Source organism: Hemiscyllium ocellatum, chromosome 7, assembly GCF_020745735.1.
Source record: "Hemiscyllium ocellatum isolate sHemOce1 chromosome 7, sHemOce1.pat.X.cur, whole genome shotgun sequence".
Lineage (NCBI taxonomy): Eukaryota > Metazoa > Chordata > Chondrichthyes > Orectolobiformes > Hemiscylliidae > Hemiscyllium > Hemiscyllium ocellatum.
Window position 1 is genome coordinate 54,764,527 of NC_083407.1, and position 14,121 is coordinate 54,778,647.

The 14,121-nt window shown below is 39.8% G+C and overlaps 1 protein-coding gene across 4 annotated transcripts in view; it reads right to left on the reverse strand.

The window, feature by feature from the left end:
• LOC132817089 (protein TANC1-like) overlaps positions 1 to 14,121 on the reverse strand; it is a 250,421-nt gene that overhangs the window by 24,196 nt on the left and 212,104 nt on the right. For all 4 annotated transcript variants that reach the window (XM_060827218.1, XM_060827216.1, XM_060827215.1 and 1 more), the window contains 6 exons: positions 11,190 to 11,375; positions 10,016 to 10,094; positions 4,182 to 4,315; positions 3,397 to 3,520; positions 3,136 to 3,311; positions 161 to 293 (listed from right to left, as the gene is read on the reverse strand). In XM_060827218.1, the coding sequence (XP_060683201.1) occupies positions 161 to 293; positions 3,136 to 3,311; positions 3,397 to 3,520; positions 4,182 to 4,315; positions 10,016 to 10,094; positions 11,190 to 11,375 (832 nt within the window). The remainder of the gene's footprint in view (positions 1 to 160; positions 294 to 3,135; positions 3,312 to 3,396; positions 3,521 to 4,181; positions 4,316 to 10,015; positions 10,095 to 11,189; positions 11,376 to 14,121) is intronic.

Here is a 14,121-nt window from a genome sequence, read left to right on the forward strand (position 1 = left end):
AGAAACTACCATAATATACAGACATTTCATACAATCAAAATTCTCATGAACAAAATTATAAGTCAAACGGAATTAACTATGAACAAAAATGGCAACATAGCTTATAGAAAATGACACTTCATTTCTGCAATCTTATTTTCTGTCAGTCATAAAGCCATACCTAGTTTTGCACCTTTCTTAAGCAGCATTATCACCACTGAAGTGTTGCAACATCCAATTGCTCTGTCTAATGGACGCATTCCACTGTGGTCAACATGCTCAATCATTGCACCTCTTTCCACCAGATACTGAACCTGAACAGTAAATATAAAACTTACTAAATAAGTTTATTTTAATTGATGAAATAAGATTTCCTCACCATTTTGACATTTTCCAGGATCATTGTTTTAAAACAAACTGTCTGAAACAATTCGAATATTCAATCTTTACTCTTTTAGATCTGAATGATCAGTTTCTATGTTGAACTAATATTCAAGTATACGTCATTCCCAAAATACATTTTAATATAATTTATCTATTCTTTATATTAGCATTTTTATATTCTCTCAAGTAATGAATGCAAAGAATAATGGATCAGTCTCATTTTACTTGAAATATTCCTCCTTCGAAAAATCACTGAGCATATTTTCCTTTCCCTTCTCTCCTGAAGACTTTTTGCTCGGGTTTTACAAGAGCTTACGAGAGGTTGGCTGTGGATAGTTTGCACAGGGTTTATTCATGTGTGAGCCTTGGCATATTATTCATCCACCACCCACATGTATTTATATAGCTTCCGTATTATAAATAATAGAGTTGAGATAGATAACAATCCAGATACTAAACAATGAGGAAAGGGAGCAATTTTACTTTGTTCTTTAATTGGATGTGAGCATCACTGGTAAATCTAAATTCATCTCAAATTGTCCTTGAAACCTGGATTCTTAATTGCTGCAGTCCATCTGAATTAGGTAAACCTGCAGTGCCGTTAGGAAGGGAGTTTCCAGATTCTGATACAATGAATCAACAGTGATGAGTTTCCAACTCAAGTTGGTATGACTGAGAAGTAAACTTGCGGATGACAGTTCACAAGCATTTGCCACCCTTATCCTAGGTGGCAGAGGTCACAGGTTTAGAAGGAGCTGTCCAAGGAGCGTTTAAGCCATCTTGCACTTGGTACATGCAACTGCCACTATGTATGAGTGGTTTAAGGTGTGAATGCTTAATAGGGTGGAGAATGGAGTGTCAATCAAGCTGCGATGTCCTGGATTATTTTGAGCTTTGAATGTTGCTTGAACTGATTGAGGCAACAACGCAGAATTACAGTATTTTCCTGACTTGTGCCTCGTCAATGCTGGCGCTCAGGAGCGACCCATTGCAGAGGTTCCAGCCTCTAACATGCTCTCATTGTCACAGCATTAATATCTCATTAGGTTTCTGATCAATGGTAACCCCCAGGACACTGATAGTGGATATTCAACAATGGCAGTACCATTTAAAGTGAAGACAAGATTACTAGATTCTCTTATTGTTCATAGCGATTACATGGAACCTGTCATAGGAATGTTACTTGCCATTTATCAGCCCTAGCCTGAATATTGCCCAGGTCTTGTTACATGTTGATATGGATTGCGTCAGTATTTGAGGAATCACAAATAGCATCAATCACTGTGCTACCATCTGTAAGCATTCCCAATTCTTATCTCATGATGGAGTGAAGGCCATTGATGAAATAGCTGAAGATGATTAGGACTGGGAAACTAAGTTAAGGAACATCTGCTGAGATATCCTGGAGTTGAGATGATATAGCCTTTAACAAACAATCATTTTTCTTTGAATCCAGCTAGTGGAGCATTTTCCTCCAGATTCCCATGGACTTCAGTTTTGCTAGGGACCCTTAATATTGCACTTTAGTCAAATGCTGCCTTGATGTCAATGAAAGTCATTTTCATTCAGCCTCTTGAATTCAGCTCTTTTGTCCACGTTTGAAAAAAGGCTGCAACAAGGAGCAGTGTAGTCTTATCCAACCAAACCAAGCATCAGTGAGATCATGTTGCACACCTCTACCATCCTTTGCTGATGTTCAAGATTAGAATGATGGTACAGCAACTGGCAAGATTGGATGTGTTTTAATTTTGGGGGCTAAGATGTACATGTTAATTTCCCACACTGTCAGGTCAACATCAAATTTGTAGCTGTAATGGATAGCTTGGATAGTGGTATGCTTAGCTCTGGAGTGCAAGCTTTCAGTACGACTGCCTGGATGTTGTCAGGGTCCACAGCTTATACTACATCTTGTGTCTTTAGCTCTTTCTTTATTTCATGTAGGATTATTAGTATTGGCAAGTAACTGAAAGTTTAGTCAAAACTGATGAGATTTGAGAAAAAGCTTTTTAAAAAGGAGGAAAAAGAGGTGAAGTGATTTAGAGACATACAGACTATACTCTCTCTAGTAATGGTATATTTGGAAGGTTTTTCAATAATGTTTGGGTGAAGGGCTTATATGGAAGCAAAAAAATCTTTACATAGTAAGGCAAAGCATTCTGGCAAAGATACAAAGTTATTTCACTAAGACATTATTGCTTAATCAAATCCTTTCCTCACTCATTGCTCATACAGCTGTATTGGTAGCTGCAGACACAAGTTACTTGCCAGCAATCAAGAAGGGAAACTGCAAGTCATTTTCTATCCCCTTCATATTAAGGGTCAGCTTACGACAGATGTTGAATTCAAGTCAGGGATCCAATATGGAATCTTTATGGCTCAACTGAACCTCTCAAGAGATGTATCCATTATACTGGAGAGTTGGAAACAAAGTTGGAAGCCTTTTCTAGTTACAGATAAAATACAGTTTCTTAGTTCAAAAGACACTTCTGATTGGTAAGCATGTTTATCCATTGAAATGTATCAGTGGAAAAAAGTCCCAGATTAAACTTGAATATGAAAACTACAGTTCATCTCACTTTCCCAAGTTAATGAGAAAATCAAAGTTAGATTCTATTCTTGATAATGATGTAGTCATCTAATTTAAATTCTCACTTGTATAACAACATTTATCAATGTTTAGTTATCAAACTCATCACGTCTGTACGTGATGTATTACACAATGTACGTGTGTATTGCGTACGTCTGTATTACACAAAGTTTGAAAATACTTACAATATCAGAATCTCCATAAAACGCTGCAAGATCCAAGGGCGTGCGACCATTCTTATCTGTGTGGTCAATTGCTGCACCCTTCTCCACCAAAGTCTGGACCACAAGTTTTTGACCCTTCAAGCAAGCCCAGCTCAAAGGAGTTAATCCTTCCTTATCTACTGAGGATATGGAAGCACCTAAAGATCAAAGTCAAATACTAAATATTGAAATTTACTGAGAAAATATTAATGTACAACTCAATAAAGACAGACAGTAGTTTACCTTTCGAAAGTAGGAAGTCAACAGTGTTCACATGCCCTTCACAAGAAGCCACCATAAGTGGTGTACGTCCCTGCTTATCTGTTGCATTCACATCAGCACCATGCTGAATCAAGAGGTCAGCAATCTAAATTTTCACAAAACAAAAGAATGAATATCGCACTTTACTGGCAGGAACTACAGTTCTCAGTGCTTAAACAACCCAGATTTAAATGGGTAATCATTTAAATCGGTCAAATGCTCATCATTTCCTATGACTGCCAATTCCAGAGTTTAGTGCCTTGGAAATTTCAGCCAAAAACAGCTATTTCATTAAATACTTTACATTTTACTTTGTATACATAATCGCCACTATGTGTGGCGAGGTTATAGCTTACAAATATAAGTGAAGATTATATTCCAATCAACAAAGTATACAGTATTTCGTGAAAGTCTAAAGTTGATTAAGTTTTCTTTACTTTATTATTCAATTTTCTAACTGCATCAGGGAATATTCTTAAAAACCAAAGGTCACTGCATACTTGTTGAACAGGAAAAGCTGGATCTCAATTTGTTTTATACATCAAAATTTTAGCATGAATTATTTCAGTGATTTCAACTATTTCAGCTGCTTCTGCCAAACATAAGTGATACACGTTCAGGTGGATAAACACACCAATGTTTTACAAATGAATTGCAGTAACACAAACATTCTATTTTATAAGAGACAGATACTTCATCAGTTATTCTTATTTCTACCAATACTAAAATAAAAATGAATCTTAAACAAAAAGTGACATTTACGCTACCTGCCAATGACCTTGTCTTGATGCACAAAATATTGGAGAAATTCCTCTTCGATTGCAATGAGACACCACAGCTTCTTGTTGCAAAAGCAGTGCACATACTTCCAGTTTACCCCTGCCTGCTGCTGCCGTGAGAGCTAAGAACGGAAAACAATATGGAATGCACAAATCACAGATGAAGACAGTTCCATTTATTCTGCTTGCACTGGCTCTTTGAAAGTAATCTCAATATAGACATAATCCTTTTTTTACCCACACAGTCTGTGAATTTTTGATTTTGTAATGTGTATCCAATTCCCTTTTGAAAGTGATGATTGAATCAGCTTCTGTTTCTATTAGACTATACATTCCAGTTCTTTAATTTGCTGTCCTCTCCCCGCTCCCCAAGATGTTCTTTTGCCAATCTCCAAAAACTATGACCTATGGATATCAGAAATCCAGAAAATGGCTAAGTGGTTTAAAAATCTCAGGTTTCTCTCAACAATTTTTAAACATTATCACGTATTCCCAACTTAATTACTTGCCATACATGAACCTTTCGTAATTCATGTATCAGGGCACCCAGATCCTTCAACATCTCAGCACTCTGAAATCTCTCAGCATATGCTTTTTCCTCTTCCTGGCAAATGGACAATTTCACGTGTTGCCTTATTTACCAAATCTTTGTCTTCTCCCTTAATCCATTTCACAGACAGCATTGGTGGTGCAGAGTTGAACCAGTGCAGACTCGAGACACTCGGACTCAAGGAAGGCCAGCAAGGACTCCCTGCTTTAGAAAGTCTGCAATGCTAATCTTTTAACTTTATTTTCTTCATTATTCTAGATTATACCTAAGACTTTGTACCTCGGTATCTTTGTACCTAATATGGTGCCAGAAATGTCAACTTGGTATACATTTTGCTGTACTCACGTATCCCTGTACATGTGATAACGAACTTAATTCTAATCTGTCTCTACCAATTTGTAGCCTCCTTAGTTCTTCTTCATAATTTATTCTTCTACATTTCTTAATTCCATTAGCAATTGTAACAACTACACCTGTGGTCCATTCACTAATGTCATCTTTATGAACTGTAAAGTGATACACCAGAACGTGATACACCATTTGTTATATTTTGTCAACAAGAAAAGGACTCATTTAGACCTAATTTTCTGCTTTTTACTTTCCCTCATTTACATTTTTGTTCACTCCTATCTTCAGTCACTTCATTTCTTTTCCTTTTTGTAGAAATGTAAATGTTTTATCATTCAACTTTAATTTCGTCAACATTCTCATGTTTTCCAATCATTGACTATTTAATTACTTCAATTCTTATTCTCTCAAACTCCTTTATATTATGAAAGTGCATTTTAAACAAGAAATGTCATAACTCACACCTAAATTTGATCCTCTGAAATGCATCACCTCGTACTTGTCGGAATTAAACTCCATCAACTATTTCCGTGCCAAGTCACCAATCTATCTACATCCTGTTATATCCTTTCACAATCAGCATGATCAACAACTCCACCAATCTGCGTGTCATCTGCAAACTTCCTAATCAGACCACCCACACATTCCTCCAGATCATTTATGTATACAAGCAACAGAAGACCTAACTCTGATCCCTGTAGAACACCTTCTGTCTTCTATAACTACCCATCTAGCCAGCCCATATAGAATTCCACATAATTTTACTTTATGTACCAATCAAGTGGGACTTTATCATATGCCTTACTAAAGTCCACATAAACTACATTCACAGACCTTTCCTCATCAATTACTTTGTCACCTCTTCGAGAAATTCTATCAGGTTGGTGAGACATGACCTTCCCCATACAAAACAATGCTGCCCGTCATTAACTAGTCCATTTTCTTCTGAACGTGCATATATCTTGATCTTCAGTATCTTCTCAGAGAGCTTCTGTACCACAGACATCAGTCTTACCATCCTATAATTTCCTGGATTATCCCTGCTTCCCTTCTTAAACAAGGGAACATCACTGCATAATCTGCAATGCTCTGGAACCTCACCAATGGCCAAAGAGGATGCGAAGATATCTGCTAATACCCCAACTATTTCTTCACTTGCCTCTCACAGTAACCCGAGATAGATCCCATCTGGCCCTGGGAACTTGTCTACCTTAATGCAATTAGGATACCCAACACTTCCTTTTTCAATATATTGACATTCTCTAGAGTTTTCACACACTCATCCCTGACCTCAACATCAGTCATGTCCTTCTCCTTGGTGAATACCAATACAAAGTACTCATCAAGGATCGCTCCCACTTCCTATGGCTCCACGCAGAACTTCCCTCCTTTCTCCTTGAGTGGGCCTACTCTTTCCCTTGCTGCCCTCTTTCATCTAACATATGCATAAAAAGCCTAGAGATTCTTCTTGACCCTGTTTGCTAAGGATACTTAATGGTCCGTTTTAGCCTTCCTAATTTCATGTTTAAGTTCCTTCTAACTTCTCCATACTCCTCAAGGACTTCCTCAGTTTATAGCTGCCTAGTCTTATGGTGCTTCATTTTTTCTTTTGAATAAGCTTACGATTTGCCTTGGGAGAAAGCGAGAACTGCAGATGCTGCAGATTAGTCGAAGAGTATGGTGCTAGAAAGGCACAGCCAGTCAGGCAGCATCCGAGGAGCAGGATAATTGATGTTTTGAGTATAAGCTCTTCATCAGCAATGAGGAGGTGGCCCAAGAGGGCTGAGAGATAAATGAGAGGAGGATTGGAGCTGGAGGGAAGGTAGCTGAGAATGTGATAGGTCAGAGAGGAGGGTGGAGCAGATTGGTGAGAAGGAAGATGGACAGGTAGGACAGGTCAAGAGGGCAGTGCCCAGTTGGAAGGTTAAATCTGGAATAAGATGGTTGGGGGGGGGGGGTAGGGGAAGTAAAGAAACTGGCGAAATCCACATTGATTCCATGTGGTTGGAAGGTCCCAAGGCAGAAGATGAAGCATTCTTCCTCCAGGTCTCAGGTGGTAGGGGTTTGGCGGTGGAGGCAGCCCAAGACCTGCATGGGGTTGTTTTGTGCATGCCCCGGAGATGTTCTCTGAAATGTTCCCCAAGTAGGCATCCTGTCTCCCCAATGTACAGGAGACCACATAGGGTGCAACAGATACAGTAGATGTTGTGTGTGGAAGAGCAGGTAAAACTCTGACGGACATGGAAGGCTCCTTTGGGTCCTTAGATGGAGTTAAGAGGGGAGGTGTGTGTGCGCAGGTTTTGCAATTCTTGTGGAGGAGTGTGGGTTGGTGGGGGGCATGGACCTAACAAGGGAGTTGCGGAGTGAATGGTCTTTAGGGATGGGAGGGAATAAGTATCTTTGGTGGTGGGTTATGTTTGTAGGTGGCAGAAATGGAGGAGGATAATGCAATGTATCTGGAGGTTGATGGGGTGGAAGGTGAGGACCAGGGGAATTCTGTCCTTGTTGTGATTGGAGGGATTAGGGACCGGGGAAACTAAAGTCATGGAGGTGGTGGAAGGCATGGCTGTTGTCCCAAATATATGTGTGGACTTCCTGGACCAGGTGGGTAGGATGGTGTCAAGGAATGTAGAGATGAGTTCAATGAGGCAAGAGGAGGCCAAGACAACAGGTCCGACCGAGGCAGTCAGGTTTGTGGATTTTGGGTAGTAGGTAGAACTGGGTAGTGCGGGGTTCCTGGACTATGACGTTGGAGGCTGAGGGTGGGAAATCCCCTGAGGTGATGAGGTTTTGTATAGTCTGAGAGATGACGGTTTGGTGATGCGAGGTGAGATTGTTATCAAGGGGGCAGTAAGAGGAAGTGTCCACGGGTTGGCGCATCTATGGTTCCTGAAGCCTGCCATTCCTATCCTTCAGTTTTTCAGGGACATGCATGTCCTTCCCTTTAATATACTAGTCTTTAAAAGCCTCCCATATAACAGAAGTAGATTTGCCCTCAAATAACTCGCCCAATCCACATTCCCCAGTTGTCATTTTTTGGGCATAATTGGTCCTTGCCTCATCTGAGGGCCAATTCAGATGAGCACCCTCATCTGAGGGCCACTCGTACTTGGTCTATGACTACACGAAATCTTATGGAGTTGTGGTCACTAAGCCCAAAATGCTCTCCGACTGAAACATTGATCACATGTCTTGGCTCATTTCCTCATACCAAGTCCACTGTGGCCTCCTTTCTGATTGGATTGTCAACATACTGTCTCAAAATGCCCTCCTGGACACACCCAACAAATTGCTCTGCAGCCCTCATCCCCTCCTCCTTCTCCAACCTCCCTCACTTCCTCCTCCTCCTGGCTATAAGGGAGTCTCAGCCAATAAGAGCAAAATTGAAATCACCCATCACAACTACTCTAGTTTTGTTACAACTTTCTAGTACCTGACTACATATCTGCTCCTCTGTCTCCCAGGGGCTATTGGGAGGTCTATAGAAAACTCCCAACATTGTCATTTCACCCTTCCTATTCCCGAGCTGCACACAATGCTTCACTGCAAGATCCCTCTGATCTGTCCTCCCTCAACACAGCTGTGATGTGATGTGATCTCTAATCAGCAATGTAACATTCCCACCTCACTTCCTTTCTAAAACTGCGATATCCTGGAATGTTAAGTTGTCAGTCCTGTCCTTTCTTTAACCATGTCTCTGTGATGGCTAGAATTCATAATTCCAAGCAGGAATCCAAGCTCTTAGTTAATCCGTCTTACCTGTTATACTTCTTCCATTGAAGTCAATGCACTCCAGATCTCTAGTTCCTCCGAGTCCTGCAACTTCCCTCAGCCTTCTCTTACTCAAAGCTATTCGTATCTCAATCTCACTTTTGTTCTGGTTGTTTCAGTGCCCTCCCCTGCCCTACTAGTTTAAACTCTCCAAAAGAACTCTAGTAAACCTCCCATCTGGAATGCTCGTGTCCCTCCAGTTCAGGTGAAACCCATCATTCTTGTACAGGTCCCACCTTCCCCAGAAGGCATCCCAATGTTCCATATATCTAAAGCCCTCTCTCCTACACCAGCTCTGTAGCCACATATTCAACTGTACTCTCTCAGGTCCTAACCTGTAGCACAGGTAGTAATCCTGAAATTACTACCCTGGTAGTCCTGCTTTTTAGCACTCTACCTAACTCGCTGAATTGTCTTCATAGGACCTCTTCCTTCTTATGTGATGTATTTATGTATGACTTCAGAGAATCATAGAACCCCTACAGTGTGGACATAAGCCAACTGGCCCAACAAGGCCACACTGACCCTCTGAAGAGTAACCCACCCAGACCCATTCCCCTACCCGATGAGTCTACGTTTCCCCTGACAAATGAACCTAACCTACACATCGCCCTGAACACAATGGGCAATTTAGCATGGCCAATTCACCAAATCTGCACATCTTTGGATTGTGGTAGGAAACCGAAGCACCTGGAGGAAACCAACGCAGACACTGGAAGAACGTGTAAACTCCACACAGACAGTCGCCCGAGGCTGGAATCGAACCCAGGTCCCTGACACAAAGGCAGCAGTGCTAACCACTGAGCCCTTGGTAATGACACAAAATACTGTATATTGATTGGTAGATGTGACAATAATTAATAAGTATAAAGTTAAATTCAAGTACAGTAAATTATCTTCAAATTAATGACATAAGTGTTGCATACATTCGTGCTTAGTGATAACTAATAAATCCAATGATTAAGTTAAATTGTAATCATAATGAATAATTTTGATTGTTATCTGATAAAATAATAAGAATATATATCACAAAATTGTTACAGTGCAGAAAGAGGCAATTCAGCTCACCATGTCTGCAGATGGCAGTGTTTTAGGCTACAAGTCTTGAATTATAACACACAAACAGAAAAACGTGCAAACGTGAGCCAATTACCTGTTTCACCCCAAAGTGTGTCACAACTATTGATGTCTACTCTATGTTCATCTTGAAGATCGTGTAGATCCTTCACAATCTATAAGTAGTGCAGATGTTAATAAAGAAAAAAGTGAAAGGATGAGATAATAAAAATTTGATTTTGTTTCTCACAAGCTTTAAGGTTCAGAGATCAGAGTTACAAAGCAGTGTTCACTAAATTATTTACAATATTTTGGACAAGGAGAATTTGTGAATAAAATTAGGAATTTAATTGACTAGTTTGAAAACCAAAATTAGACCAACAATTGGTACCACAATAAACAAAAATCAGAATAAAAAGGGATGGTACTGGACAGATAGGTTGCCCACGGTAGAAACTACAATAAGTGATGTTAGAATTCTTTTCAGGAGGTTCTTCACAAAGTGATCAACACTTGGAATGAACTTTTGAGCAGAGAAGTGATGACAAAACTTTTAGAATATTTTAAGAACAATTTAATGCAGCAAAAGAGGATACTATAAGGTTGCTTTGGATTGAAGTATCAAAATGCACAGAAAGACCTCTCGCATATTTGTATCTTATGAACAAACTGTTCGTGGTTTTGCTTTAATATTTGTGGGTTGGAAGTATTTTGCAATACAGATTTAGGAAAAATGAGGAATTATCCCAGTTTATTTGGATCGCTCTGCTGTATAACAGAGTTATCTCACTGGGTCTGTTCATTGACCACCACGAGGCAATGTGAGAGCCATTGACAGTAACTCTTCCACCTACGTCCAATGAGAAACTGCCTGTTGACAAGTAACAGGTAAAGGTTGTGTGTAAACAAATTCTTCAACTAGTATTCGAGAAAAATTGCATTCCAAAACAAAATGTATGCAAAAACCATTTTGCTTGTAAATATTCTACAATGTATACATGGATGCCACAACACAACACTCCAACACATTAAATCTTTACTTATGCTATATGCTAAGTATGCTATATGGAGAGATGCAAAGATCAGGAAACTAGATACAAGCTCACTGATTTGCATGTCCAATGTAGGATTACCTCAAAAACATTTTTGCTTAATCAAATGTTGCACAAATATAAATCAATCATATTCCTCAAGGTATTTGGGTGGAAAATGTCTACATTAATGTATGCATAATATAAGCAGGTTAATATTACTCCTGTCTGGGAACTTACATCAGCATGTCCCATGCTTGCTGCTGCAACCAGAGCTTGCTGAAGAGCCTGACATTTCCTGAAAGAATGCTGTGGCCTAGTGGTTAACGTCCAATTTGCTTGGAGTAAATACTCAATAACATCACGATGACCTCGTAACGCAGCATGAACCAATGCACATTGACCATTTTTATCTGTGTAATCAACCTGGAAGTTAAGCATTTGAATTACTTCGACAGAAATAACTGTACCTTAGACTCAGACTATCATAGTGTGATCGGAATTTCTGGGGTCAGCGAGTAGCCCCAGTGTCCTCTGACTTTTATCTACAGAGAGTGATCAAAAATCTACAGTGTTCAAATGACTGTTATTACTTAGCTATAGCTAGGCACTCAAAAGAATTTAAAAATAATATGCCAGATTCTCAGAACAAAGGATTACAGAGGCAGTTAAAGCTTGGATTCAGTGTAAAAAAACTAACATTTACCAAAACGTTCATAACTGTGTGCTACTCAAAATTTTAGGAGAAAAGTGAGGACTGCAGATGCTGGAGGTCAGAGCTGAAAATGTGTTGCTGGAAAAGCGCAGCAGGTCAGACAGCATCCAAGGAGCAGGAGAATCGACGTTTTGGACATGAACCCTTCTTCAGGACATTCCTGTGGACATTCCTGAAGAAGGGCTCATGCCCGAAACGTGGATTCTCCTGCTCCTTGGATGCTGCCTGACCTGCTGCGCTTTTCCAGCAACACATTTTCAGCTGTTATTCAATATTGCTCTACAAGTTATTTTTATTAAGTTATTACTTTTTAAAACTTTTCACATGGTAGTTTTAAACTCACATTGGTATTATTCTTATTTTTATTTCATTATTACAATGTAAGTTAAATTTTCATATGCAATTAAGGGAATATAAGCTATGGAACGAAAAGGTACATCAAATGGTACATATAATTTTGAACTCTGATCTTCTGAAATTTATCATTCATAAATAAGACTATGAAAAGAGACTGCTTCCATTTTCTCTAATAGCAGCACAATACTGCAAATGCTGGAAAAATTCAGTGGATTTGGCAGCATCTGTGGACAGAAACAAAGTGAATGTTGAGAGTCCATGATGACACTTCTTCAGAAATGAACAGTACTGGAAAATGTTTTACAGAATTTTGACAGAGACAGAGGTGGGCAAAGGGATGTACAGACCCTGTGCAAAAGATAAAGGCCAATTAACCTTACATCTATTGTTGGAAAAGTATGAAGGGCTTATGCTCGAAACGTCGAATTCCCTATTCCTGAGATGCTGCCTGGCCTGCTGTGCTTTAACCAGCAACACATTTTCAGCTGTGATCTCCAGCATCTGCAGACCTCATTTTTTACTGGAAAAGTATTGCAATCAATATTAAGGAAGTAACAGCAGAACATCTGGAAATTCAACCACATCTTGTAGGGCTTGTCCAGAGAGGCCATATGGATAGAACTCAAGAGTAAGAAAGAAATAATACTATGATGAGTTATAATAAGTCTGTTAATAGTCATTGGGAGACAGAGGAACAGATATGCAGACAAATAATGGAAGGACGTAAAAAAACAACAAGGATTGTTGTCGTGGGTAATTTTAACCTCCCCAATATTGACTGGGGGGCTCCATTAGTGCAGGGATTTAGATTGGGCAGAATTTGTTAGGTACATCAGGAGAGTTTCTTGAAACAGCCATGTAGATAGTTCAACTAGAGAAGAGATTGCTAGAACTTATATTGGAGAATGAGCCTGCCTGTGTGATACAAGTTTCATGGGGAGGCATTTTGGGAAGAATATCCATAACTATCTTACAATTGCTGAATTATGATCAAAGATAAGATTGATCCTCAGGTGAAAGTGCTAAATTGGGGGAACACTAATTACAACAGTATCAGGCAGAAACTGGAGAAAGTAGATTAGAGGTGACTGTTTGAGAGCACATCCAGATCTGACACATGGGAATCTTTTTAAAGCCAGTTGATCAGAGTTTGGGACCAGCATGTCCCAATGAGGATGAAAGACAAGCATGGCAAGATTTGGGAGCCCTAGATGACAGGAGAAGAGTACAAATGACAAGTGTTCAGACACTCAACTAATATTCACGACATAAAGATAGTGGCTACAAGAACAGGTCAAAGGTTAGGAATATTGCAACAAGTAACTCACCACCCAACTCCCCAAAGCCTGTCCATCATCTACATGGCAAAAGTGAGGACTACAGAAGCTAGAGATAAGGAAAAGCACAGCAGGCTTTTGCCCGAAACGTCGATTTTCCTGCTCCTCTGATGCTGCCTATCCCACTGTGTTTTTCCAGCACCATACATTTGACATAATCTACATGGCATAAGTCAGGAGTGCAATGGAATACTTTCTACTTGCCTAGACAGGCGCAGCTCCAACAATAGTCAAGAAGCTTGACACTATCCAGGACAAAGCAGTTTGCTTAATTGGCACCACAACCACAAAAGTCCACTCCCACCACCACCATGCTCAGTCACAGCAGCATATACAACTCACAGGATGCATTCCAGAAATTCAAACATACTCAGACAGCAAGTTCCATTAAATCCCTGATCACTTCCAAAGACAAGAGCAGCAGATACATGGGAACACCACCATCTTAAGTTCCCATTCAAACCACTCATCATTCTTACTTGGAAACGGATTGCCATTCCTTCACTGTTGTTGGGTCAAAGTCCTGGAACTCCCTTCCTAAGGGCATTGTGGGTCAACTCACATCAGGTGTCCCTCCCTAAGAGCATTATGGTTGCACTGCAACAGTTCAAGAGGGCAGCAAACCACCACCTTTTCAAGGGCCATAAATGCTGGCCAGCCAGTGATACCCACATCCCATAAATGAATAAAGCGGTATTTAAAGTTTTATCAAAAAGGAAAAGGAAGGATGTGCAAGGAAAAGGAAGGCCCTTGAGGAATATAA